The sequence below is a fragment of the Biomphalaria glabrata genome, chromosome 7 (assembly GCF_947242115.1).
Source record: "Biomphalaria glabrata chromosome 7, xgBioGlab47.1, whole genome shotgun sequence".
NCBI lineage: Eukaryota > Metazoa > Mollusca > Gastropoda > Planorbidae > Biomphalaria > Biomphalaria glabrata.
In genome coordinates, this window is record NC_074717.1 from 30562857 (window position 1) to 30587805 (window position 24949).

Below are 24949 nucleotides of genomic sequence, written 5' to 3' on the forward strand. Positions count from 1 at the left end.
AATCTTTAGCAGAAATTATAAAAAGAAGCGAGGATTAATCGTTTTCACTCTACCACGGTACCACCCCTCCCCTTTCCAGACGAAAACATGACGTTTTAAAACAAAATAGTCAAATATGGCGACAGAGTTTATGTTATTTCACATAAATTTATCATAATTTTTTAAAGAAAGACTTTGCTTTGGAAAATGTATAATTCATACGAAATTTTTCAGTATAAGAGTAACGATTGAGATTACTTCTGAACCCAAATATTCTTTTCTTAGTCGCCATTTTCCAACCTTTACTCGATCTGCTATTTTTCTAGTTAAATAAATTTGGGACTATAGCTCATAATTTATGCTTCAATCCTAAAAATGCAAACAAATTTAGAGTAGAGTCTAATTGGTCCACTTAATTTCTCCTCCCACTTCCGAAATTTTTTGTTTAGAGCTTTGACTTATTGTTCTGTAACAAAACAGAGTTACAAACATCCTTATTGAACAAAATGTATCACTTAAAAATGAGCTTTTTAAAATTATTTTTTTATCGTCGGCGATCTTCAAAGCCTAAATCTAAATATGTGGGGTAATTTCAACTCGTTTTATTTGCAATGTAGTAAGGGCCTTTCTAATTCATATTAGAATATTTTTTCAAGTGAAACATTATTGAAAAGGTCATTTTTTAATAGGATGATAATGATCAATAGATGTCAGGAGAATGCGTTTCAGCAGTGAAAAATGCAAGAAAACGCTTTTGGCGTCGGGGCCTTGCTCCGAGCCCCACTGATGAATAATGAGCTGTAAATGTCAGGAGACTGCGTTTCAGCAGAGAAAAATGCAAGAAAACGCTTTTGGCGTCGGGGCTTTGCCCCGAGCCCCACTGATGAATAATGAGCTGTAGATGACAGGAGAATGCTTTTCAGCAGAGAAAAATGCAAGAAAACGCTTTTGACGTCGGGGCTTTGCCCCAAGCCCCACTGATGAATAATGAGCTGTAAATGTCAGGAGAATATGTTTCTACAGTGAAGAATGTAAAAAAAACGACCTCACTAAGTAGCCTTACAGCGTTCCCCCATAGCCCCAAACTATCAAGAGAAAGGGCTCAATATGTCTGGGTTTTTTTCTCCGCAGAAAGAAAAAGAAACACTGCTTTTTTATTTCTCATACATATACATATAGGCTGTACGCACGTTTATGGGTTTACTGGGCGTTAGTGTTAGGGTTTGGAAAAAAATCACTCCCCCCCACTCCAAAGTTCTGGATCCGCTAGTGTATCTGTGTCCACCTTTGTTCCAGCAGGTTTAGACGATGAAGAATTTGACATCTGAAAATAGTAATAATAAATTAACAGGTTGGGAATGTGTACGGCTTTGGTTTTTAGCCAAACCTTTTTTTGTACATATACAAATATGTTTATTAATTAAGTCGCCAACATTTCCATAGCCACAACGTACCATAATTATTTTATGTACATTTTGTTCAGTTCGTGAAACTTTTTATTTCAGTGTGATTTTTTATCCTAACAATAAATGATTTTTTTTCTACAAATATTACCACAATGAAACACCATACTCGATGCACGCTCATATGCAGCATGAAGGGGACATTAAGCATGTTATTACAAAGGGAACCCGCTCTCAGCCGTGACACCCAAAGTAGCCTCCCTTGAATATGGATACACTTGTTGTCACAGTAGCAGGGTACGCGAGCAAACGTCGGCCAAATTTGTTCTTTGACCTCTCAGAAAACATTGACCAAAGAGGAGGAAAAAAATCGTCAATCAACATTCCGTGTTTCTGATTTATGATAGGCATTAATTTTGGACCTACACATTGTTTTTACTCACAGCTTCTAAGAGTAAATTCAAGAAATTATTTTTTAAAATAATTCTCATAGTCCGAGTTTAAACAACATCGAGTCGTCGTTTGATTATTTTGGATTATTCATCACACTAAGGTGAGTTAGCCTATTTATTGTTTATGGTCTTGTTATCTAGGCCTTCTGAAAGTTTTTTAATGAATCCATTCTTAGACTAGTTCGATAGAGAGAGATTTTTTAAAATGTTGTTTTTAGACGAAATGACACACACACACACATTCTGACCAGCGTAGGATTTACTGATGAACTGGGAAAGAGCTAGGGCTGCCACTTTCTTGGGGGCACCAAAAAATAATTAACAGAAGTGAGTTTGTTTTGCATAATAAAGTTCATTTTCACCTGTCCCTTGGTCTGTTTTGGACAACACATGTGACAACCGTATTTCTCCATTCCTCTTTTGCCAGGTCAGGCCTCTCTGTCCTTTGTCCGGTCAGGCCCATCCATTCCTCTCTGTCCTTTGCCAGGTCAGGCCCATCTATTCCTCTCTGTCCTTTGCCAGGTCAGGCCCATCCATTCCTCTCTGTCCTTTGCCAGGTCAGGCCCATCTATTCCTCTCTGTCCTTTGCCAGGTCAGGCCCATCCATTCCTCTCTGTCCTTTACCAGGTCAGGCCCATCCATTTCTCTCTGTCCTTTACCAGGTCAGGCCCATCCATTTCTCTCTGTCCTTTACCAGGTCAGGCCCATCCATTCCTCTCTGTCCTTTACCAGGTCAAGCCCATCCATTTCTCTCTGTCCTTTACCAGGTCAGGCCCATCCATTCCTCTCTGTCCTTTACCAGCCAGGCCCATCCATTTCTCTCTGTCCTTTACCAGCCATGCCCATCCATTTCTCTCTGTCCTTTACCAGCCAGGCCCATCCATTTCTCTCTGTCCTTTACCAGCCAGGCCCATCCATTTCTCTCTGTCCTTTACCAGCCAGGCCCATCCATTTCTCTCTGTCCTTTACCAGCCAGGCCCATCCATTTCTCTCTGTCCTTTACCAGCCAGGCCCATCCATTTCTCTCTGTCCTTTACCAGCCAGGCCCATCCATTTCTCTCTGTCCTTTACCAGATCAGGCCCATCCATTCCTCTCTGTCCTTTGCCAGGTCAGGCCCATCCATTACTCTCTGTCCTCTTCCAGGTCAGGCCCATCCATTCCTCTCTGTCCTTTGCCAGGTCAGGCCCATCCATTACTCTCTGTCCTCTTCCAGGTCAGGCCCATCCATTCCTTTCTGTCCTTTGCCAGGTTAGGCCTCTCTGTCCTTTGCCAGGTCAGGCCCATCTATTACTCTCTGTCCTCTTCCAGGTCAGGCCCATCCATTCCTCTCTGTCCTTTGCCAGGTCAGGCCCATCCATTCCTCTCTGTCCTTTGCCAGCCAGGCCCATCCATTTCTCTCTGTCCTTTACCAGGTCAGGCCCATCTATTACTCTCTGTCCTCTTCCAGGTCAGGCCCATCCATTCCTCTCTGTCCTTTGCCAGGTCAGGCCCATCCATTCTTCTCTGTCCTTTGCCAGCCAGGCCCATCCATTTCTCTCTGTCCTTTACCAGCCAGGCCCATCCATTTCTCTCTGTCCTTTACCAGCCAGGCCCATCCATTTCTCTCTGTCCTTTACCAGCCAGGCCCATCCATTTCTCTCTGTCCTTTACCAGCCAGGCCCATCCATTTCTCTCTGTCCTTTACCAGATCAGGCCCATCCATTCCTCTCTGTCCTTTGCCAGGTCAGGCCCATCCATTACTCTCTGTCCTCTTCCAGGTCAGGCCCATCCATTCCTCTCTGTCCTTTGCCAAGTCAGGCCCATCCATTACTCTCTGTCCTCTTCCAGGTCAGGCCCATCCATTCCTTTCTGTCCTTTGCCAGGTTAGGCCTCTCTGTCCTTTGCCAGGTCAGGCCCATCTATTACTCTGTCCTCTTCCAGGTCAGGCCCATCCATTCCTCTCTGTCCTTTGCCAGGTCAGGCCCATCCATTCCTCTCTGTCCTTTGCCAGCCAGGCCCATCCATTTCTCTCTGTCCTTTACCAGGTCAGGCCCATCCATTCCTCTCTGTCCTTTACCAGGTCAGGCCCATCCATTTCTCTCTGTCCTTTACCAGGTCAGGCCCATCCATTTCTCTCTGTCCTTTACCAGGTCAGGCCCATCCATTTCTCTCTGTCCTTTACCAGGTCAGGCCCATCCATTCCTCTCTGTCCTTTACCAGGTCAAGCCCATCCATTTCTCTCTGTCCTTTACCAGGTCAGGCCCATCCATTCCTCTCTGTCCTTTACCAGCCAGGCCCATCCATTTCTCTCTGTCCTTTACCAGCCATGCCCATCCATTTCTCTCTGTCCTTTACCAGCCAGGCCCATCCATTTCTCTCTGTCCTTTACCAGCCAGGCCCATCCATTTCTCTCTGTCCTTTACCAGCCAGGCCCATCCATTTCTCTCTGTCCTTTACCAGCCAGGCCCATCCATTTCTCTCTGTCCTTTACCAGCCAGGCCCATCCATTTCTCTCTGTCCTTTACCAGCCAGGCCCATCCATTTCTCTCTGTCCTTTACCAGATCAGGCCCATCCATTTCTCTCTGTCCTTTACCAGCCAGGCCCATCCATTTCTCTCTGTCATTTACCAGGTCAGGCCCATCCATTTCTCTCTGTCCTTTACCAGGTCAGGCCCATCCATTCCTCTCTGTCCTTTACCAGGTCAGGCCCATCCATTCCTCTCTGTCCTTTACCAGGTCAGGCCCATCCATTTCTCTCTGTCCTTTACCAGGTCAGGCCCATCCATTCCTCTCTGTCCTTTACCAGGTCAGGCCCATCCATTCCTCTCTGTCCTTTACCAGGTCAGGCCCATCCATTCCTCTCTGTCCTTTACCAGGTCAGGCCCATCCATTCCTCTCTGTCCTTTACCTGGTCAGGCCCATCCATTCCTCTCTGTCCTTTACCAGGTCAGGCCCATCCATTCCAGTATGTTGTTCTCCCATCGCTTCTTCTGACTCTTCCCCTTTTCCCTTATATATATATATAGTGTGTGTCTATCTGTCCGTCTGACTCTCGTTATTTTCCCTGTTATATATATATATATAGTGTGTGTCTATCTGTCCGTCTGACTCTCGTTATTTTCCCTGTTATATATATATAGTGTGTGTGTCTATCTGTCCGTCTGACTCTCGTTATTTTCCCTGTTATATATATATAGTGTGTGTGTCTATCTGTCCGTCTGACTCACGTTATTTTCCCTGTTATATATATATAGTGTGTGTGTCTATCTGTCCGTCTGACTCTCGTTATTTTCCCTATTATATATATATAGTGTGTGTGTCTATCTGTCCGTCTGACTCTCGTTATTTTCCCTGTTATATATATATAGTGTGTGTGTCTATCTGTCCGTCTGACTCTCGTTATTTTCCCTGTTATATATATATAGTGTGTGTGTCTATCTGTCCGTCTGACTCTCGTTATTTTCCCTGTTATATATATATATAGTGTGTGTGTCTATCTGTCCGTCTGACTCTCGTTATTTTCCCTGTTATATATATTTAGTGTGTGTGTCTGTCTGTCCGTCTGACTCTCGTTATTTTCCCTGTTATATATATATATATAGTGTGTGTGTCTATCTGTCCGTCTGACTCTCGTTATTTTCCCTGTTATGGAGTGTGTATGTGTGGGTGTGCGTGTTTCTGATGTGATTATGAAAAACAGTGAAAAAAAAAAGGTTTGGTTGTGAAGGCTGAATCTGATGAAATCACGAGGTTATCTGTCCTAATTCATGTTCATAAATGCGGTCCGGTTGTTACTTCTTCCAGCAGGATCACCTACATGCATGTTTGATTGTATTGTCGTTACACTTGTATCAGGAAATCTTTGTTAGTTTTGAGTCTTAAATGCAGGTGTGAAAGTTGAAGAACTAACGAGAGGCGAGTTAGACAGCGCGGCGTTTAATTTTTAGTCTGTTAGTGCCGGTCATACACTTGAGAAGTCCCTATGCTTTTTAAAGTAGAGGGTCCTTTTATATCTTATGAGTTATGTAGGTGTCAGTTGTGTGGGCTAGTGGTAAATCCGGTCCTGGAGTTAGATCTTGTTTAAATGCTATAGCTTGTGTGGCCTAGTGGTAAATCCTGTCCTGGAGTTAGATCTTGTTTAAATGCTATAGCTTGTGTGGCCTAGTGGTAAATCCTGTCCTGGAGTTAGATCTTGTTTAAATGCTATAGCTTGTGTGGTCTAGTGGTAAATCCTGTCCTGGAGTTAGATCTTGTTTAAATGCTATAGCTTGTGTGGCCTAGTGGTAAATCCTGTCCTGGAGTTAGATCTTGTTTAAATGCTATAGCTTGTGTGGTCTAGTGGTAAATCTTGTCCTGGAGTTAGATCTTGTTTAAATGCTATAGCTTGTGTGGCCTAGTGGTAAATCCTGTCCTGGAGTTAGATCTTGTTTAAATGCTATAGCTTGTGTGGTCTAGTGGTAAATCCTGTCCTGGAGTTAGATCTTGTTTAAATGCTATAGCTTGTGTGGCCTAGTGGTAAATCCTGTCCTGGAATTAGATCTTGTTTAAAGTATCCTTTTTAACTTGTGTTTCTACAACTAGATTAAAGTTGTCTGCTGTGCATAGTTCTAAAAAAAAGGTTTTATTGAAGTTTGTTGAAAAAGACGTCTGTTCAAGTTGATGTCAAGTTCTACTTTGAGACTGTACTACGCCTACATGCCTACATCGGTTTAGTTGTACCAGTTGTTTGGAGCCACAAACCAACGACCGACTATCAAATCTCTGGCACTGATCCCTGAAAGAAACTTTTGGAGGATCTTGTATGATCATAAATTCTAAACGTACGTTGTTTTTTTTTTTGTTTGTTTTGGACAATGGTCAAAAGGACACCATGGGGCCTAATCGAGATGGCGATCCTGTTTCGATTTTCCACGTTTGTAAATGGGTTTGAGTTTGGTTGTTTGTAATTTTATTAGAACCTTTTCTAAATACATATTCAACTTCATTCCGTTGAACCGTCTTCAATATTATTTAGCACTGACCTGCAATAGATGGACTTCTGTAACTCAAATAGATTAGAGCTTAATGTAAATCCAGTCCTGAGTATGGTCGTGTAATAGCATAATAGAAAGACCGATATAGTGATACTAGATACTAGTGGATACTTACAACTCTAGAATCTTGTCTGTTTTATGCTAAATAACGATTTTTTGGTACTTATTTGTATGTTCTAAAAAGCATTTATTGTAGTGGATTTTTTTTTCTCTGGGGACAGTAAGCGACATAACTCTGCTTTTAACCCGAGATAATTTTTGGTCATAGGTCATATTTTGAAAGCAAGCTACAACGATGAGTGCTTTCCTTTAAGTCTTGACATTTATTTAAACAAGTCTGGCCTACCTGTGTACATGTGCTAATGGAGTGGTTCATGTTGATTACCACTGTATAACGTCGATAATAAACATGTTTGATTCAGGCAACCCATTCTACATTGAACTGACTCTTGCGGAGAAATAATTTTACATGAGTTTGTCCCTTCAGCCTGAAAGAAAAGTATTTGTTTATTTGTCTCTTTTTGAGGGTTTTATTAAAAGATGTTATTTTTTTGTATTTATTTATTTTTTGTAGTTTCGGTTTAGTAATTCAACTATTATAGTTACACTACGTTTAAAAAAAAAAAAGCAGCCTTCCATTTTATTTCATTGCGACTTTTATAAAAAAAAAAGTATGAAAAATTCAGGTTTGATATAGTAGAAAGCGACTAGTTGCATCGTTACAACAAAATCAGAGAAATTGTATTAAATAAAGAAGTCAACGGAAATTTAACGTAGAACGACAATACATTCACCACTGGAAAGGTCATTAAAAGGTCAGGAATTTCTAAAGTAACTTCATTAATCCTAATTTAAGAGCTCTCTTTTGTTAGCACTGATAATATAAAGAAAGAATGCAATGTCAAGAGATGTGAAAGTAACAACTAGTTATATATACATCTACTATTTCGTGAGGGACTAAGAACCATGAGTTACTGTAAGAAGAAAAGAAATAATGGTTTCACTCAGAAAGTAGCTATTTTTGGAATGATCTGAGTCTAGGGTTTCACTGGTTTCCCGATCTTAGGAATGTACACAATGTATACATGTCATAAATCTAAGTGCTTAAAAGGCTTTTAAAAAAAAATAGTTTATGCATTTTGTGAATGAAACCCTAACCCTAAGTCCCTTCCTTGCCCCCAGCCACAGTATTTACTCGTGTCACTATTTAACGGACATGTGGTACTATCTTCGGACTGTCATCACAATAATTCAGACCTTGCGAACCATGGTGCAGATGATGACAGTAAACCACATTGATCTAAGAATAAGCTTATCACAAGGTCAAACTGATCTGGACGAATCACCAATACTGCACTGTTCAGCACAGACCTGCTCTCTCTCTCTCTTTCTCTGCCCTTCAGCCCGAAACAACCACAGTAATAGGTTCCAGATTATTGGTGTGTGTGTGTGTGTTTGCAAGAGAGAGAGGGGAATAGAGAGGATAAGAGAAAGAGAGGGCGAGGAAGAGAGAAGGAGGAAGAGAGAAAGAGAGGAAGAGAAAAAAAGGAGATTGAAAGAGAGACATAGAATCAAAGAGATGGGGAGAGAGAAAAAAAGAATGAGAGAGAGAGAGAGAGAGAGAGGAAGAGATGTGTGTTGCTAAATAAATGAGTAGTCTCCTGTGCAGTGAGTACAAAAGACAGTGTGCTGTAAGATTTGATTAATGAAGCTAACACCAAAGTTATTTATTGGTTTGCCTGTCACACACGTAACACATTGAGCTCAGTACTAGCGCGCCCTGAAGTTGGTCAATCAGTGTTTGTGTGGCTGGTGTCTGTGTGTTGGTGACGTGCAAGGGTGTTTCTATCAATACTTGTTTGCTTAAACATTACTTTTAGCTGTGTGCGTGTGTGTGTGTGTGTCACCCAGACCGACATCTTGTACTGGGTTTTATTACAACCAAAACGTGTGCATTTTTTTTAAAATATAAGTGATAAAATGCAAATCTACGAAAAAAAAAACAAAAAAAACTACAGCTTCTCACATTAAACCCAAACATCATTGACTAGTGACTAGAAGGACTTTTATGTTAGACCTGGGCATAGTCTCATGACTAAGCTTGTAGTGGAATATTCACATTTAATGTTGGTCCTATGTTTAAGTTTTTATATTAAAACAACAAATCAATCCATTATATTGGTAGCACTTAAACAATAATGATATAGACCTATACAAATGCACTGATGCATACTTGATGACTGGATTGTTTTGTCATAGACTACTCAATCTAAGGGAGGGAACTCACTATTACAATCTTGAACCCGGTCATACGAGTACTTTGCTTCAAAACTATTTTCTTTGTTTCCCGATGTTACTGTATAGTATTGAATACAGTATTCTAAGTGCCACTCTTATCAAATTTGACGCATGGATAGCTTTTCTTTGGTTGGACGGTTCATGGCATAATCTCAATATTACTACGCAATACATAATATCACAAATCACAAGTACTAACTTAAACGTGTCAGACATAGATAGAAGACAAAAGAAGTAAGATGGAGTACTATAGACACTTGAGAGATGAAAAGAAAAAAAATTGCCTAAATCCTCAGCCAGAAATTGCACTAAAATTACTGATTTGTTTACTTACCAGTTAGTCATTAAAAAAGACATTTTGGAACGTCACGATGACAACGTTGTGGAACGAACCTGGGCCCATGATATCTACTCCTGGAGACACTTGGAACACAAATGTAATACATGATGTAAGGGTATAATAAAGAGGAACAGGACATAATTGAGTTTAGGAGGACATGAAAATATAGGACAATTGTATAAATAGGAAGAGGAGAACAAACATTGGAGTAAAGCAATAAATATGGGAGTAAATACACGAGATTGTGAGAAAGAGGACATACATGTGAAGAAGAGGACATACATGTGAAGAAGAGGACATACATGTGAAGAAGAGGACAAAAATGGAAAGACGAAGACATAAATGGGAGAAAGAGGGCATAAATAAGAGATGAGAAAAAAAAAAGAATCCCGTTCAAAACGAATAAATAGAGGGTTTGTTTTTCAGAGCCGTTTTTTTTTTCCTTTGGCGCTTAATTAATTTTGTTTTAGTGCTAATAGAAAGCCTTTGATATCCTGGCGCCTTTATGCAAGTTACATTTGTCACACCGGCAAGGATAGTTTGATCAACGTCTAGTTTAAATTGATTTTACATCCAAATCCGTCAGCTAGAGCACGCCTCGTTCTCCAAACAAGGTCAGGGTCACTTACGAAAACTAAAGGGAAGACATTCCATTAAGAGGTTATAAAGCCAGACAAGCTCACTTCCGGAACAAAAAAAAAGAATTTATTTAGAGAGGAAACTTAACCTGTCGTTATCTTTGGTGTACATATGGCAACACTGCTTGAAGGTGAATGGAGACGTCCTGACCCTATCCTATTGAACGGACACATAACAGAGGGATGTAACTAGCCATGACCTTCCTTTTCACTAGATCCAATGAGTGAGAATGACCAGTGTAAACTCCGCCTGGCCTGGTTGCTTGAGACGGAGTGGAATCGAATTGCCTCAGTTTAGCCCGAGATGATTCCCTGATCACCATTTTCTGCTTGGCCAGCCATTGTTCAGCATTTTTTTTTATTTGTCGCCGTGTCCTGGCCGTCTGTACTTGGTTATTTACTGGTCAGTGTATTGATTGCCGACCACCTGAAAATAGATGCCAGGCACGTATCGCTCTTTATTCTCATCTCTTTTTTTTCTCCCCATTTATAGCGATTTATGTCCCTTTTTTTCTCTTTTCTTGAAATCTTTTTGTCTTTCTTGATCTCTTTTCTTTTTCTATTTGCCTTTGTTCTTCTTCTCACTGCATCAGTCTCTTTTCTCTATGTTTCATCTCTCTTTGTATGTCATTTCTCTCTCTCTCTCTCTCTCCCTCTCTCTCTCTCTCCTTTTCTCCATCTATCTTACTCTCTCTAGTTAACTTCTTTATCTTTTCTAGCCCAAAAAATCTGTAATTCTTCGGTTCTTCAAAAAGGTTTTTAATGTAAATAGATAGATAGATAGATAGATAGATAGATAGATAGATAGATAGATAGATAGATAGATAGATAGATAGATAGATAGATAGACGGATAGATAGACAAAAAGAAAGAAAGAAAGAAAGAAAGATAGATAGATAGATAGATAGATAGATAGATAGATAGATAGATAGATAGATAGATAGATAGATAGATAGATAGATAGATAGATAGATAGATAGATAGATAGATAGATAGATAGATAGATAGATAGATAGACAAAAAGATAGATAGACAAAAAGATAGATATTATTAGATGGATAGATAGACAAAAAGATAGATAGATAGATAGATAGATAGATAGATAGATAGATAGATAGATAGATAGATAGATAGATAGATAGATAGATAGATAGATATCAATGGGTCCAAGATTTGACAATTCAGTAAAGCTAGGGGTGATAATTCTTCAAGGGAAGCAACTCATGAAAGCAAATGACAATTTTTGAGTGTAGGCAATCGATCAGGAGAAGATAAGAAAATGTGAAACCACATAGAGGTCAGCCTGACATGTAACAGAAGACGTTAGTGTGCGATAACTAAAACATGTCACGTGACAAAGTAGCGGCGTTATTTGGTAATAATAGTCGTTTTCTATAATTCCTCTTAATAGCTTGCAAACTCTTCGTGGGCGGAACCTGCTTTAAGCCTGGGTGGACACAGATCTCGAAAACGACTCAAATGATTTTCCTTGAAATTTGAGTAGATTAATACACAGACGCTAATTACCAGTAGCCTAAATGGAAACTGGGGAAGAAACAAAGTAGGAAATTCAAAAATAAAACAGAAAGAAAATAAAACAGAAAGAAAATAAAACAGAAAGAAAATAAAACAGAAAGAAAATAAAACAGAAAGATATTAAAACCAAAAGACAGAAATTTGCACTGAAGAGGAAAAAAAAAGTTTAAAAAAATGTATGTGTGTTTGTGTGTGTGTGCGTTGTAGTTTAAATTTACAACGTCATTTTTTCAAATCAATTGTTTTCATTGCACCTGGGGTCTCTAAGAAATACTCACACTGCTACAGCCACGAAATTTCAGTTTCAAACTCCAGACATTTGCAATATCTAAAACAGGGGTTCTCAATCTGTGGATCGTGACCCCCTTGGGGGTCGATTGGCGATTTGCCAGGGGTCGCCTTAGACCATCAAAATTTGGATTATTTTTGTTTATTCTTCTATTGCTGTGTGGGTGGGTCACGGCAGAGTGGGGGCTTGTAAAAAAAATTTCGCCAAGCTTATAAGGTTGAGAACCGCTGATCTAAAAAAAAAAACTCCACTCAACCCCCCCCCTTTTTCAATTCTAATATTAAAAATGTCCAAGGCAGTAACTCAGATTTAAGTAAGTCAAATACAATTTGATCCTATCTTCTTATCTATCTGTCTGCGCTGCCTGAAAGTGTATAAGACTGTCTGCATAGCTGAAGCTCGTAGAATACACATATTGATTTAAAGATGGGTGGGTGCAGGTTGCACGGTGTGATAACATGTGTTATGATAAATGGGCGCTTCCCTACTGTGTATATATGTATGTATGTGTTTCGATGGCTTACAGTCATTCACTGGTGTGGTATGCGCTGTCATTCGATTGTCTCGATGGTCCCGGGTTCAAACCATGCCTGCTACAATCTCACGTTGTCCCGTGGGAGGTTTGAGCTAGGATGTAGATTTTCTTTAAATGTAAAGGAACATCCAAAAACTGTAACAAGCAAAATACAAAAAAAAAATTACTTTTTCAAAAAACAAATTTATACTAAGTGTATCAGTTAGTTTGGATCAGTCATAAAATTAAATTTGTAATAAGCCTCAGAGGGACCACTACTTCAGTCAAGTATTATTTCTTTCTCTTGATTGAGATACGAAACAAAGTAATTTATTACCAATAGTTAATTAGCTAATTGTTTATTTTTTTATTAATTCTTTTGTGTTGTCAGGTAAAAGAAACTATTGTGCAAAATTTCAGCTTGATCCAAGATTGGGCGTCAGAGAAATAACATGTACAAACATTTGACCAGACACATAGACAGACGGAAAAACAGACAGACAGAGAGAGTTGATATAAGCTTTGTAAAACAAAACATGTTATAAACACAAAACATGTCACTGGTCAATTCTGAGCTCTGCTTTTTAACTTGCAAGTTTAGAGTCACACTGACGAAACTGTGTAACATCCGATGTCTTGTGCCAAGGGTCTAACACTTTATGTTTACAGCCTGTGTTGTCCACCCGATATCTTAAACTACCCTTTCTCTTATACCCCGTGCCAGGGGTTCCAGGTTAGGGCTTGCCTTGTTATGTTGGATGCAGGCTTGCATCTCTCATTAGGTAGCATTTACTCCCCTTATTTCGAAATCAAAGAAAATAATTAATCACCAACAGTTAATTAACTAATTGTTTGATTTTCTAAATTGATTCATGTTTTGTCAGATTCACTGAATAATTGTGCAAAGTTTTAACTTGATCCGAGAATAGGAAATGGGAGAAAAAACATGCTCAAACTTTTTACCAGACAGACAGACAGACAAAGTGAGTTGATATAAGCTTTGTAATAATAACTAGATAGGAATGTTTCTTCTTTTTTTCTAGACTTCGTGCAGGTTTCTACCCACCTGCAATGTAAACGGATGGGTATAGCAGTGGTCAACTGTCCAGCTCTCTCTAGAACAACGTACATGACTTTGTCAGACTCCTGTCTCAAGTGACCACGACATTGATTTCTGGATGGAGCAAGGTGGCGACTCGAGGATATCCTCGGCCAACGGAAATCTATCGCCCAGCTCAGACTCACTCAACCGGCGCTTCCAGATCGAGATGAACTGTTTGGCGCCTCCTGAGACTAAAAGTGGGGAGCAGAGCCCTGCGGAGAGCGAAAAAATGACCCCAGTTGCGTCGACTTACGGTAGCATCATGAGCATCGGACCTGACGCCAGCACCGTCAACCTCCTGAAGATCGATCTGGAGAAGAAAATCAATCGACACACAGGTAAGAGGCATGATTTTTTCAGACACACAGGTAAGAAGCATGATTTGTTCAGACACACAGGCAAGAGGCATGATTTGTTCAGACACACAGGTAAGAGGCTTTGATTTGTTCAGACACACAGGTAAGAGGCTTTGATTTGTTCAGACACACAGGTAAGAGGCATGATTTGTTCAGACACACAGGTAAGAGGCATGCTTTGTTCAGACACACAGGTAAGAGGCTTGATTTAGTCAGAAATGTTCACTTCAATCCTGGTTACACATTAAATAAACAAGAAAAACATTTTACAAATTACATTTACAAAGAAATCAATACCTCCATTAAACAACTTTTTAAAATAAAATTATTTTTTAAAATTTTAGCTCATGTTGGGTACCAAACGTCTGCCTCTTGATCGAACGATTCCACCAATATCAAGCTGGCATTGTCTGAGATATTTATTATTTATTACGAATCACCACGTTTATTACACATAGAACTCTTAAGATCTAATCTAGATCTAGATCGTTAAAGTAGTCTTCGATATCTGCGTCTACCCAGGTTCCTCCATAAAGGAGTCAACTATATAGAGGCATTGTGAACAGAAGGAAACTCGGTCTGTAGTTTATACACAAATAATCGTGATCACGGAGCTCTGACATCCATCATGCAAACTAGAACAAGCGTCAAGGTAGTTGTTGTCAACTCCACGAATTGTCTCCCTTGCCTTTTTTTTTCCTACTACAGTTTGATATGTTTGTTTCATTTGTATTGGGATAGTGACTTCCTTACTCATACTGTTAATCTCTGTTCTCTGTCACAGCGTTTTGTTTACTCTCTCTCTCTATCTCTCTCTCTCTGTCTCTATCTCTTTTATCTCTATCTCTCTGCTCTCTCTGCTCTTATATTCATGTACCTCATTTGTTCTCTCTTTCTTTGTGTTGTTAATCTTATTCTATTCGTTCATTCCCAATGTAAATGTTAGTACTTTCTGTCTTTCTTGTTTCCTGAAGCCTCCCACAGACCTATATCATCTAGCAGATCATACTTTTGTCTATTTGTGAGGTTCCAAGGTTGGATCAATAAGCTGGATTTGATGGTGTGAGAGTCCAACACGCGCCTCTCCGCTCCCCCTCTCTTGAACTCCACGTTCTCGCTAGTTCCTGTAGCTGCTTCTCAACTCCCCCTTCCACACTTCCAAGTTAAAATGGGCGATAATGGGGATTCGGTAGTATTGAAGTGTGCCTGGCAGAATTGAACTGGTCACTCACTGTCCACTTATTACTTGTCACGCTCCTCATTTGATGGTCAAAGCCGGACATCAATAAACATTTTCTTCAATGACTTCAGAGCTATCCCCATTCTTCATTCTACCTTTCAAAGTGAAACTGACAGACAGACTGACAGACTGATAAACTAAAAATATGGACTCTACTAAAATGCCGAACTAATCATTTTTGCTTAATTTGAGTTGGTGATTTTCGGCTTATCAGCTGTCATCAGACTTCCGACCGTATGACGGCCATTTAGTTCACGGTTACGTAGATTGCTTTATTCAAATTAGAAAATACTTAAAAGGGACATCACTCAATGGAGGTTCTAAGAATACAGACGATTGGCTGACTGCTTTGGAATGCATTTTTTTTGTAATGCAAAAAGACAGTAGTTGACTAGAAACGGAAAATTATCACAGATCTCATTTTAAAATTAAAAGTGCTACAACAATAGCATATAAATAAAGAGATAAAGAGATTTATAGAGACATAAAGATAAACATGCTGTTAGCATTAAAAACTTTATAGACAGATTAAATGAACAAAAAAAGAAAAGGAAACAATTAGGAAGACCAGGATTAAAACTAAGATAAGAAAGTTTGGCGTGCGAGGTTAGCTAAACAAACAGACAACACAAACACAAGAATCGAGTCTGAGAGCAGTTGAATGTCACACTTTAACATAGAGAGATGTAAAAATATTTTTTGTCATTAGAAAGGATTTTTTTTTAAGAAAAGAGAACCCAAACGATCATGAACAAGATTACAATGAGAGTTTGTGCGAAAACAAACTCATAAGCGACACCCGAAGTAGTCCTATAAAGCAAGGAAAAAGTCAGTGTTCCATATGTTCAGCACAAATATAAGAAGATGTGAGTTACAAACAAAAACTAACTGCAAACACGCTTAAAACACACGTCCATACAAAATAGACGCGGGCGGGTGGAAAGTATTTGCCAATTTGATTGTATTGTTGGGCCGACGAACAACATGATACCAAAGGGCACTGAGATATATTAATGTTGTCATAAACATTCTTAATATTCCTATGTATTCAGTGAACTGATTGCTATGAATATATAGCCCAGTGTTAGCCTGGCCTAACAGATTTGATTAAATGATCATGTACTAGATGACTAATGAAAACACAAACTCATTAATGGCCTAGGGATGAAGTCCATCCTGTTGGCCAAATATCAGAAAGATATGTGTGGATGGAGTGACCCTAGTAACATGTAACACTAAACACTGCTTAGTAGATCTCATCCCAAAACAGACATTTCTAGAAGCTCTCGTTCTTAAGTTCATAGACAATCATTTTAAACATGGTTTACTAAAACAACTTCTATATTAAATATTAAAAACTAAAACGGTTCGCTTTCAGAAGATAAAAATTAAGCTGTTTACACTTGGGCTTTGCAAGCTGCAAAATATCATGAAATCCGATATTTAATATCATTTCAAGTTTTTTAAAATATCTAAACATAACAAGCTGACGCGCGGACGGACTGACCACATAAAACTTATAGCTGGCCTTTTTGGAGGCCGCTAAAAATGTAAACACATTTCTAGACTGTTGATTTTAATTTCCTCTATGTTTGTATATTACCTTGCCTATTCTAGTAAACAAAATGGCGCATGACAAACTATCTAAACAAAAGTTGACTAAGTGTTAATCAAATCAAAGTTGACTAAGTATTTATTTAAATCAAATTGACTAAGTGTTTTATTCAAATAAAGCTGAGTAATTGTATATTCAAATCAAACTTGACAATGTGTTTATTGAAATCAAAGTTGACTAAGTGTGTTGTTCAAATCAAATTGACTAAGTATGTTGTTCAAATCAAAGTTGATTTATTTGTATACTCAAATCAAAGTTGACTATTTGTATACTCAAATCAAAGTTGACTATTTGTATACTCAAATCAAAGTTGACTATTTGTATACTCAAATCAAAGTTGACTATTTGTATACTCAAATCAAAGTTGACTATTTGTATACTCAAATCAAAGTTGACTATTTGTATACTCAAATCAAAGTTGACTATTTGTATACTCAAATCAAAGTTGACTATTTGTATACTCAAATCAAAGTTGACTATTTGTATACTCAAATCAAAGTTGACTATTTGTATACTCAAATCAAAGTTGACTAAGGTGTGTTATTCAAATCAAATAAGTTTGATTCGTTTAAATAAATCTACAAAACGATTCAGCCCTCTTCCACATCAATCGTGTAAATAACAGAGATTATTTCCTGTCTGGAAGTCATTTGTTTACAATTACATTGCATCACTGTCAGCAGACGTCAAAACTGCAAATTTAGAATCGATTCTCCTGTCAGTTGGGCTAATGAGTCTCCTTTGTGGTTATTGATCAGCATGTCAGGAGAAGTAATATGTCGTTAAAGTCAGTATCGATTTTCAGACACTATTGATTAGTGTTTGTCTCTTCCAGGCAATCGCTTGTTTGTTGTTTTTTGTTTTTGTTTTTTTTCTCTTTGAAGTGCAATGAATATTTAAATATTTATTTCCAGGGGAAGAGCGAGTCACGTGGGACAACAGAGCACAGTTTGTCTTGTCGCTGATTGGCTACGCTGTAGGTCTTGGTAACGTTTGGAGATTTCCCTACTTGACACAGAAGAACGGTGGAGGTAAAACGTGGAAATAGCTTTGATTTCATTTTTTTGTTGTAAAATTCTTCGTTCTTGTAACTTCTCTTTGTCTTGGGTTTCAATTCCTGCCATTAGCTTACAATTTCTTCATGGCTGGAAAGAAAAAAATAAAATGTTGGTTGAAAATTAGTCGAAAACTCAAGTAAAAAAATGGAATCATTTATTGAAACTTCGCCAATATTAGTGTGGCAGGGTAGTTATGTTGCGGTAATAAGCCGAATGTCGTGGATTCGTTCCCAATACTTGCCATATTGTTTTTTACAATGACAAATAAAATTTGCATATTTAGTTTTTGTAAAGATAGTAACATTAAAAAAGTACTTAGTGTTGATATTTTTTTTTTGCTGAAAAAGAAATGTATTACATTGCGACGCCACAAGGTTTGTGACCGCCTGCGTGCGAAAAAAAAATTATAGTAAAAAAAACAACAACTTATATTTAGGATTTTCTTATTATTGTATATTATGGCAATGATTTCGATTCCGAAGATTAGGGATGAGTGCTATGTTGAACATGACTACGCAAACCATAAGGACTTTTCTTAAGGTCTCAAATGTGTGTCCCGCAGCTTTTGTGAGAGCTCTCCAACTACAGGGCAGCTGATCAGATAACGTTAATCCTTTAATTATTCTGAATGTAATTTTCCACAGTTTAAAAGTCTAATAAAATCACACATTTTCACAATAAGTTCTTGCACAGTTGTCTATGGATTTTATAACATTCACAGAAGATCTCAGAATATGCTGACGCACGTGCACCTTCTTTGAGTCTCTCCATTCTGTCTACGACCCAACATTCCAAATTAAGGCGTCTCAATGAACCTAGATGGTGTTTTCCTATTAACCAGAATGGGTGATATACTCATCCTGTGGACAGAGCACTATAGTTTGCTTTGTAGCGGCAAAAGTTTGTCTCTGATGTGTATCATGCTGAAAATTCCACAGGAAACACTCAAAGAGAAATTCAATGACTTCCCAGAATTGGAGCAAGCTAGACGGTACTAGAAAAGCTCAAGCGACATAAAGCACTAGGCTCCACAGATCTTCCAAAAGAGATCCTTCAAATGGGCGTGCTGCTGTCACGTACAGTTGAACAGACTCTTCACTTTCTGCTGTTACAAAAAGGCGACACGTCCAAAAGTTACTGTTTTCATTAATTTGTCATTACTTTACTGTCATTAGCGAGAAGAACTATTGCCTTGACTCCTTGACCGACGGCCGTAATCCATCGTAAGCGATATGCTTTGACATTCAATGTGGTTTAGAGCTGGTAGAGATTTAGTTTCGCACATCATAACGATGAAAGAACTTCTAGATATTTCCGACGGTGTAGATTCTGTATCAGCTCCTATAACACAAGCCTCTTGCTCTAAGGAGGATTTTATTGAAATTTGTTATAGGGTATTAAGTCTATAAAATAATGTTCAGCTTTTTCCTTGCTGACAAAAAAAAATTAGGCTGCAGTAACAATTAACAGATGATGATCATTCGAATTAATATATTATGGCATGTAACAACAAATAAAATATATTTAAAATTCTTTAGTTTAGTACTGAGACCATTGGACACGGTCATTTTTTTTTACTATTTGAAAAAAAAGTAACCTATACACAATGTTTTGACCACCCCCAAAATGTATCCGCCTTGTGGGCAATACACAGATGTACAGTACATTTTAAATTTTATGCAAGAACACATTAACCGTTCTATTAATTTAAAAACCAGTATTATTAAAATAACAAAAGATAAAGCTCAATGTTTACAAACAGTCGGTATTTAGAAAAACAAAAAAATTAGCTCATTGAAGCATCAGAAGTACACACATACACCCTTAACATAGGATATGTTCCAGGACGTTCTTTGTGTTCAGTGGAGTGTTTTTTTTTCTTATTGTTTCATGTGAATACTCTTGTTTTGATTGTACTATTGAGACATGTGTGATGTACAGCTTTATGAATGATAGTCGTATAAATCATCTGCTTGAGAGACTGAAAGATAGTCGTATAAATCATCTGCTTGAGAGACTGAAAGATAGTCGTATAAATCATCTACTTTAGAGACTGAAAGATAGTCGTATAAATCATCTGCTTGAGAGACTGAAAGATAGTCGTATAAATCATCTACTTTAGAGACTGAAAGATAGTCGTATAAATCATCTACTTTAGAGAGAGACTGAATGATAGTCGTATAAATCATCTACTTTAGAGAGAGACTGAATGATAGTCGTATAAATCATCTACTTTAGAGACTGAAAGATAGTCGTATAAATCATCTACTTTAGAGACTGAAAGATACTCGTATAAATCATCTACTTTAGAGAGAGACTGAATGATAGTCGTAAAAATCATCTACTTTAGAGAGAAACTGAATGATAGTCGTATAAATCATCTACTTTAGAGACTGAAAGATAGTCGTATAAATCATCTACTTTAGAGAGAGATTGAATGATAGTCATATAAATCATCTACTTTAGAGACTGAAAGATAGTCGTATAAATCATCTACTTTAGAGACTGAAAGATAGTCGTATAAATCATCTACTTTAGAGAGAGACTGAATGATAGTCGTATAAATCATCTACTTTAGAGAGAGACTGAATGATAGTCGTATAAATCATCTACTTTAGAGACTGAAAGATAGTCGTATAAATCATCTACTTTAGAGAGAGACTGAATGATAGTCGTATAAATCATCTACTTTAGAGAGAGACTGAATGATAGTCGTATAAATCATCTACTTTAGAGAGAGACTGAATGATAGTCGTATAAATCATCTACTTTAGAGACTGAAAGATAGTCGTATAAATCATCTACTTTAGAGAGAGACTGAATGATAGTCGTATAAATCATCTACTTTAGAGACTGAATGATAGTCGTATAAATCATCTACTTTAGAGACTGAATGATAGTCGTATAAATCATCTACTTTAGAGAGAGACTGAATGATAGTCGTATAAATCATCTACTTTAGAGAGAGACTGAATGATAGTCGTATAAATCATCTACTTTAGAGAGAGACTGAATGATAGTCGTATAAATCATCTACTTTAGAGACTGAAAGATAGTCGTATAAATCATCTACTTTAGAGAGAGACTGAATGATAGTCGTATAAATCATCTACTTTAGAGACTGAATGATAGTCGTATAAATCATCTACTTTAGAGAGAGACTGAATGATAGTCGTATAAATCATCTACTTTAGAGACTGAAAGATAGTCGTATAAATCATCTACTTTAGAGAGAGACTGAATGATAGTCGTATAAATCATCTACTTTAGAGACTGAAAGATAGTCGTATAAATCATCTACTTTAGAGAGAGACTGAAAGATAGTCGTATAAATCATCTACTTTAGAGAGAGACTGAATGATAGTCGTATAAATCATCTACTTTAGAGACTGAATGATAGTCGTATAAATCATCTACTTTAGAGACTGAAAGATAGTCGTATAAATCATCTACTTTAGAGAGAGACTGAAAGATAGTCGTATAAATCATCTACTTTAGAGACTGAATGATAGTCGTATAAATCATCTACTTTAGAGACTGAATGATAGTCGTATAAATCATCTACTTTAGAGACTGAAAGATAGTCGTATAAATCATCTACTTTAGAGAGATACTGAATGATAGTCGTATAAATCATCTACTTTAGAGAGAGACTGAATGATAGTCGTATAAATCATCTACTTTAGAGAGAGACTGAATGATAGTCGTATAAATCATCTACTTTAGAGAGAGACTCAATGATAGTCGTATAAATCATCTACTTTAGAGAGAGACTGAATGATAGTCGTATAAATCATCTACTTTAGAGAGAGACTGAATGATAGTTGTATAAATCATCTACTTTAGAGAGAGACTGAATGATAGTTGTATAAATCATCTACTTGAGAGAGAGACTGAATGATAGTTGTATAAATCATCTACTTGAGAGACTAAATGGGACACCCCTGCTATAGGCTAATGGTGCAGAACACAAAACCTCACTCACAGTTTGTCGATGGCTGGGGCATGACGGAAACATTGGGGACTTGTCCAAATTGTCCAGAAACTCACATCCTTAAACTGAGCTCGAGCTTGCATCTATCCTTCTTCTATGAATAACAAACAACCTCCTCAACCAATGTGGGATTCAAACAACTTCAAACGGTGAAGTTGATTTAGTAAAAACCGTCAGGACGCCATCGGAAGCATTCATCACATTTTTTATTGCCATTTTACGATATGGATAACAATGTTTTCTAAACAGGTTGCAGAGCAACAGAACAAATCCTAAACCTCAGAGAAATACATTCGATGCCAGCAGAATCGTTTTCATGCAGAGTTGAATGAGCTTTTGAATTCATATAAATAAAAAGAATGAAATTGTTTCAAATGTATTAATAAATTGTTTATTACAGTCTATGATAGAATTATATTTACTAGCTTAATGTTCTCCTTCTGTTGCAAAGCGACCACCGGTCAATTCATTCAAAGAATACAGCATATAGGTATGTGAGCAGCAGAATTTATAAGTAGCGCCCATCGTGATAGTCCAATGTCAAATAGCGACCGACACATATATATCTTATACTTCTGATTAATTAAAATCGTATAACATCTTATGATTTAATTTATATCTTTGAATAAAATTGAAATCCTGTAAATTATCCGTAAATAAAGATGAAGTTTGTTTCAAAAGTGAGAATTTAAAAAAAAAATATACCTTAATTTTGTTGACCTAATCAGCTTGTCCTGTCAAATCATACTACACATTTATTTATACATGTTTATTTCAGAAATTATTTCGCATATTCTATTTTTGTCTCTTCCCCCTACATTTTTTTTGGTCAACACAGTCCAAGGGCAACAACCCCACATACCATCATGAACAGTAAAATAGGCGCTGGCAATAATTGCTACATGAACAAGGCCAAAAAAAAAGCTAACGCTAACTACAGAAAATCCATAGTAACGATAAAGGTTGTCATATTAGTCGTTTTTTGATGATTTGAGAAGGAATCAACGGAGTTTTAAAAATGTCTGAAATTAATATAAGTGTAAACATTATAGTTTGTATGAAAACATTCTTTTAATTTTTTTTCTTTCTAATTCACTTTCTTAACTTTTATATTGGTGCAGGGCCGGCGGATTGAATTTGGTGGCCCCCAAATGAAAAATAAAAATAAAAAATAAACAGCGAAAAAAAATTATTGAAAATCTAGTACTCTAACAATAACATTGGGCCCAAGTGTCGCCATTTCTTCTCTTTAAAAGGTCACATGGAGTCCTTTACGAGGCTCCCATTAATCGGGGGCCCTAGACGGCTGGCTTGTTTGCCTATGCCTAAGGCCGGCCCTGATTGGTGCCTGAGTGTTTTATGCTGTTAGTGGGCACCTGTATGGTGCAATAGTACGTGTATTCTGATTGGCTCAGAATCTCGCAGCAAGATAGGCTGTTCATGTAATCCTCTTACTCCAGGTCCATGGTGTCAGTGCTGGGACAGGTCCCAAAGGGCCCGTGGAGACTGAGAGCGCATGAGGCGCCCTGAACGCACTTCCCCGTGGTGGAGACTGTCCAGGCCTGAGCAAGCTATTATGGCGCAGTGCAGGACAGGCTCATATTTCTCACGGCTATGGCCAAATTTTGATTCACGGTGCCCCCGCTGTTGAGAAGAAGAGGAAACCGTGTCTCATATTCTTTTTGAATGCCCCAGACTTGCTGATCTCCGTCTCGACAGGTCTGGGAAACCCAAAATTCTCGACCTGTATGGCGACATTTATGCACTACGCAATACAGCAAGGTTTCTGTCCAGGGCTTTTGCAAGAGAGGATTTGAGCCTCTCAAGCCTCACTCAAATGAGTTTGATGATCATGATGATGATGGTGTCAGTTGACCAGTTGTCAGGTCATATTAATGTTAGACAACAGCTCCGGATGGCTGTATTGCAATAATCGCTCCTCTTCAGGTGCAATCTCTGGCAATCTTAGAGATGTTTCACGAGATGAGAGAGCATCTTTTGGAGGTCGGTGCGCGTGTCCACTGTGGAAGAGCTATTGAAGCTGAGGCGTCTCGAACTGAGTCGAACGGTAATGTTAACTTGGGTCAGTGTGACCCTACCCTTTTCTTCGTCTCATTTTGTGCTGTTTAACTTTGATCTGTCAATGTATTTCTGCTGCATTGTACCAGCCATTGCGTTGCAACACCAGAGTTACAAGTAAAAAATATTAAAATATTTGAAACTGGTTTCAAAACAAGTATACCATAAAGTAAATACATGCATTATCGTTTGTTTGAATACTTTAGTTTACTTCAGTTCAATAATTGCTACAGTTTTTAAACTTAATGAGCGCAGAACAATTAACATTTTTTACTTCAAAGGTTTTTTATGAAAATATTTGTATTATGACCTCTTGGTCGTTATTTTGAGGTGGCAACGTGACACTCGAGTATCTCTGGTTGTAGTGATCAAGTTAGAGGGAGAGTCTTGGGATATTCAAAAGCAAAACAGTTCTCACGCATGTCCAGTCCCATAGAGTCTGGCTACCATCAGATAGTCAATATCAGATTTCGAAAACACGAGCTACTCACATCGCTATTAGGCCATCGATCTGGTGCTGCTGGTGTGTTTTAATCTCAGTGGGGTTTAAAATGTTCTCTTGTGTGTGTGTGTGTGTGTGTGTGTGTGTGAATTAAAGAATAAAAATACAACACACCAAGTGTAGGTAAATGTAAAATTCACGGGCCTATTTCGAAACACTCTCTTTCAATACAGCTACGTCCAAATATTGCTGTCTGTTTAGAAATACCTACAGTCCATTAGGTCTACTAAACATCAAGTGGTAAAACAAAATAAAGTTCCCCTTTCAGACCTTGTGGTCTATAGGGCAGATGATGTAATCTGTTTCTGTGGCCTACGGTTAACAAGGGTGTCATGTGGCCAGCACAACGACCAACCGTCTTTACTTTTCTCCAACTAACTTTAAGTACCCGTTAGAGCTGGGTGGGCTCAGAGGCGCCCGATGATCCCGAAAGTAAAAATCGCAGTATTCACCAGGATTCGAACCCCGGACCACCGGTTCGGAAGCCAAGCGCTTTACCGCTCAGCCACTGAGGTAGAGCTACAGTTCATTCAGTCTACTA

The 24949-nt window shown here is 38.1% G+C and overlaps 1 protein-coding gene across 2 annotated transcripts in view; it reads left to right on the plus strand.

Annotated features, from left to right (window-relative positions):
- The first annotated feature begins 1641 nt into the window (after window positions 1-1641).
- LOC106072424 (sodium- and chloride-dependent transporter XTRP3-like) overlaps window positions 1642-24949 on the plus strand; it is a 58303-nt gene continuing 34995 nt past the window's right edge. The window contains exons 1-3 of one of the 2 annotated variants that reach the window (XM_056036438.1): window positions 1642-1935; window positions 13506-13902; window positions 17690-17806. In XM_056036438.1, coding sequence (XP_055892413.1) covers window positions 13641-13902; window positions 17690-17806 — 379 coding nt within the window. In that variant the 5' untranslated portion in view covers window positions 1642-1935; window positions 13506-13640. Of the gene's footprint in view, window positions 1936-7583; window positions 7663-13505; window positions 13903-17689; window positions 17807-24949 lie in introns of those variants that run through there. The other variant, XM_056036440.1, reaches the window with a different exon arrangement.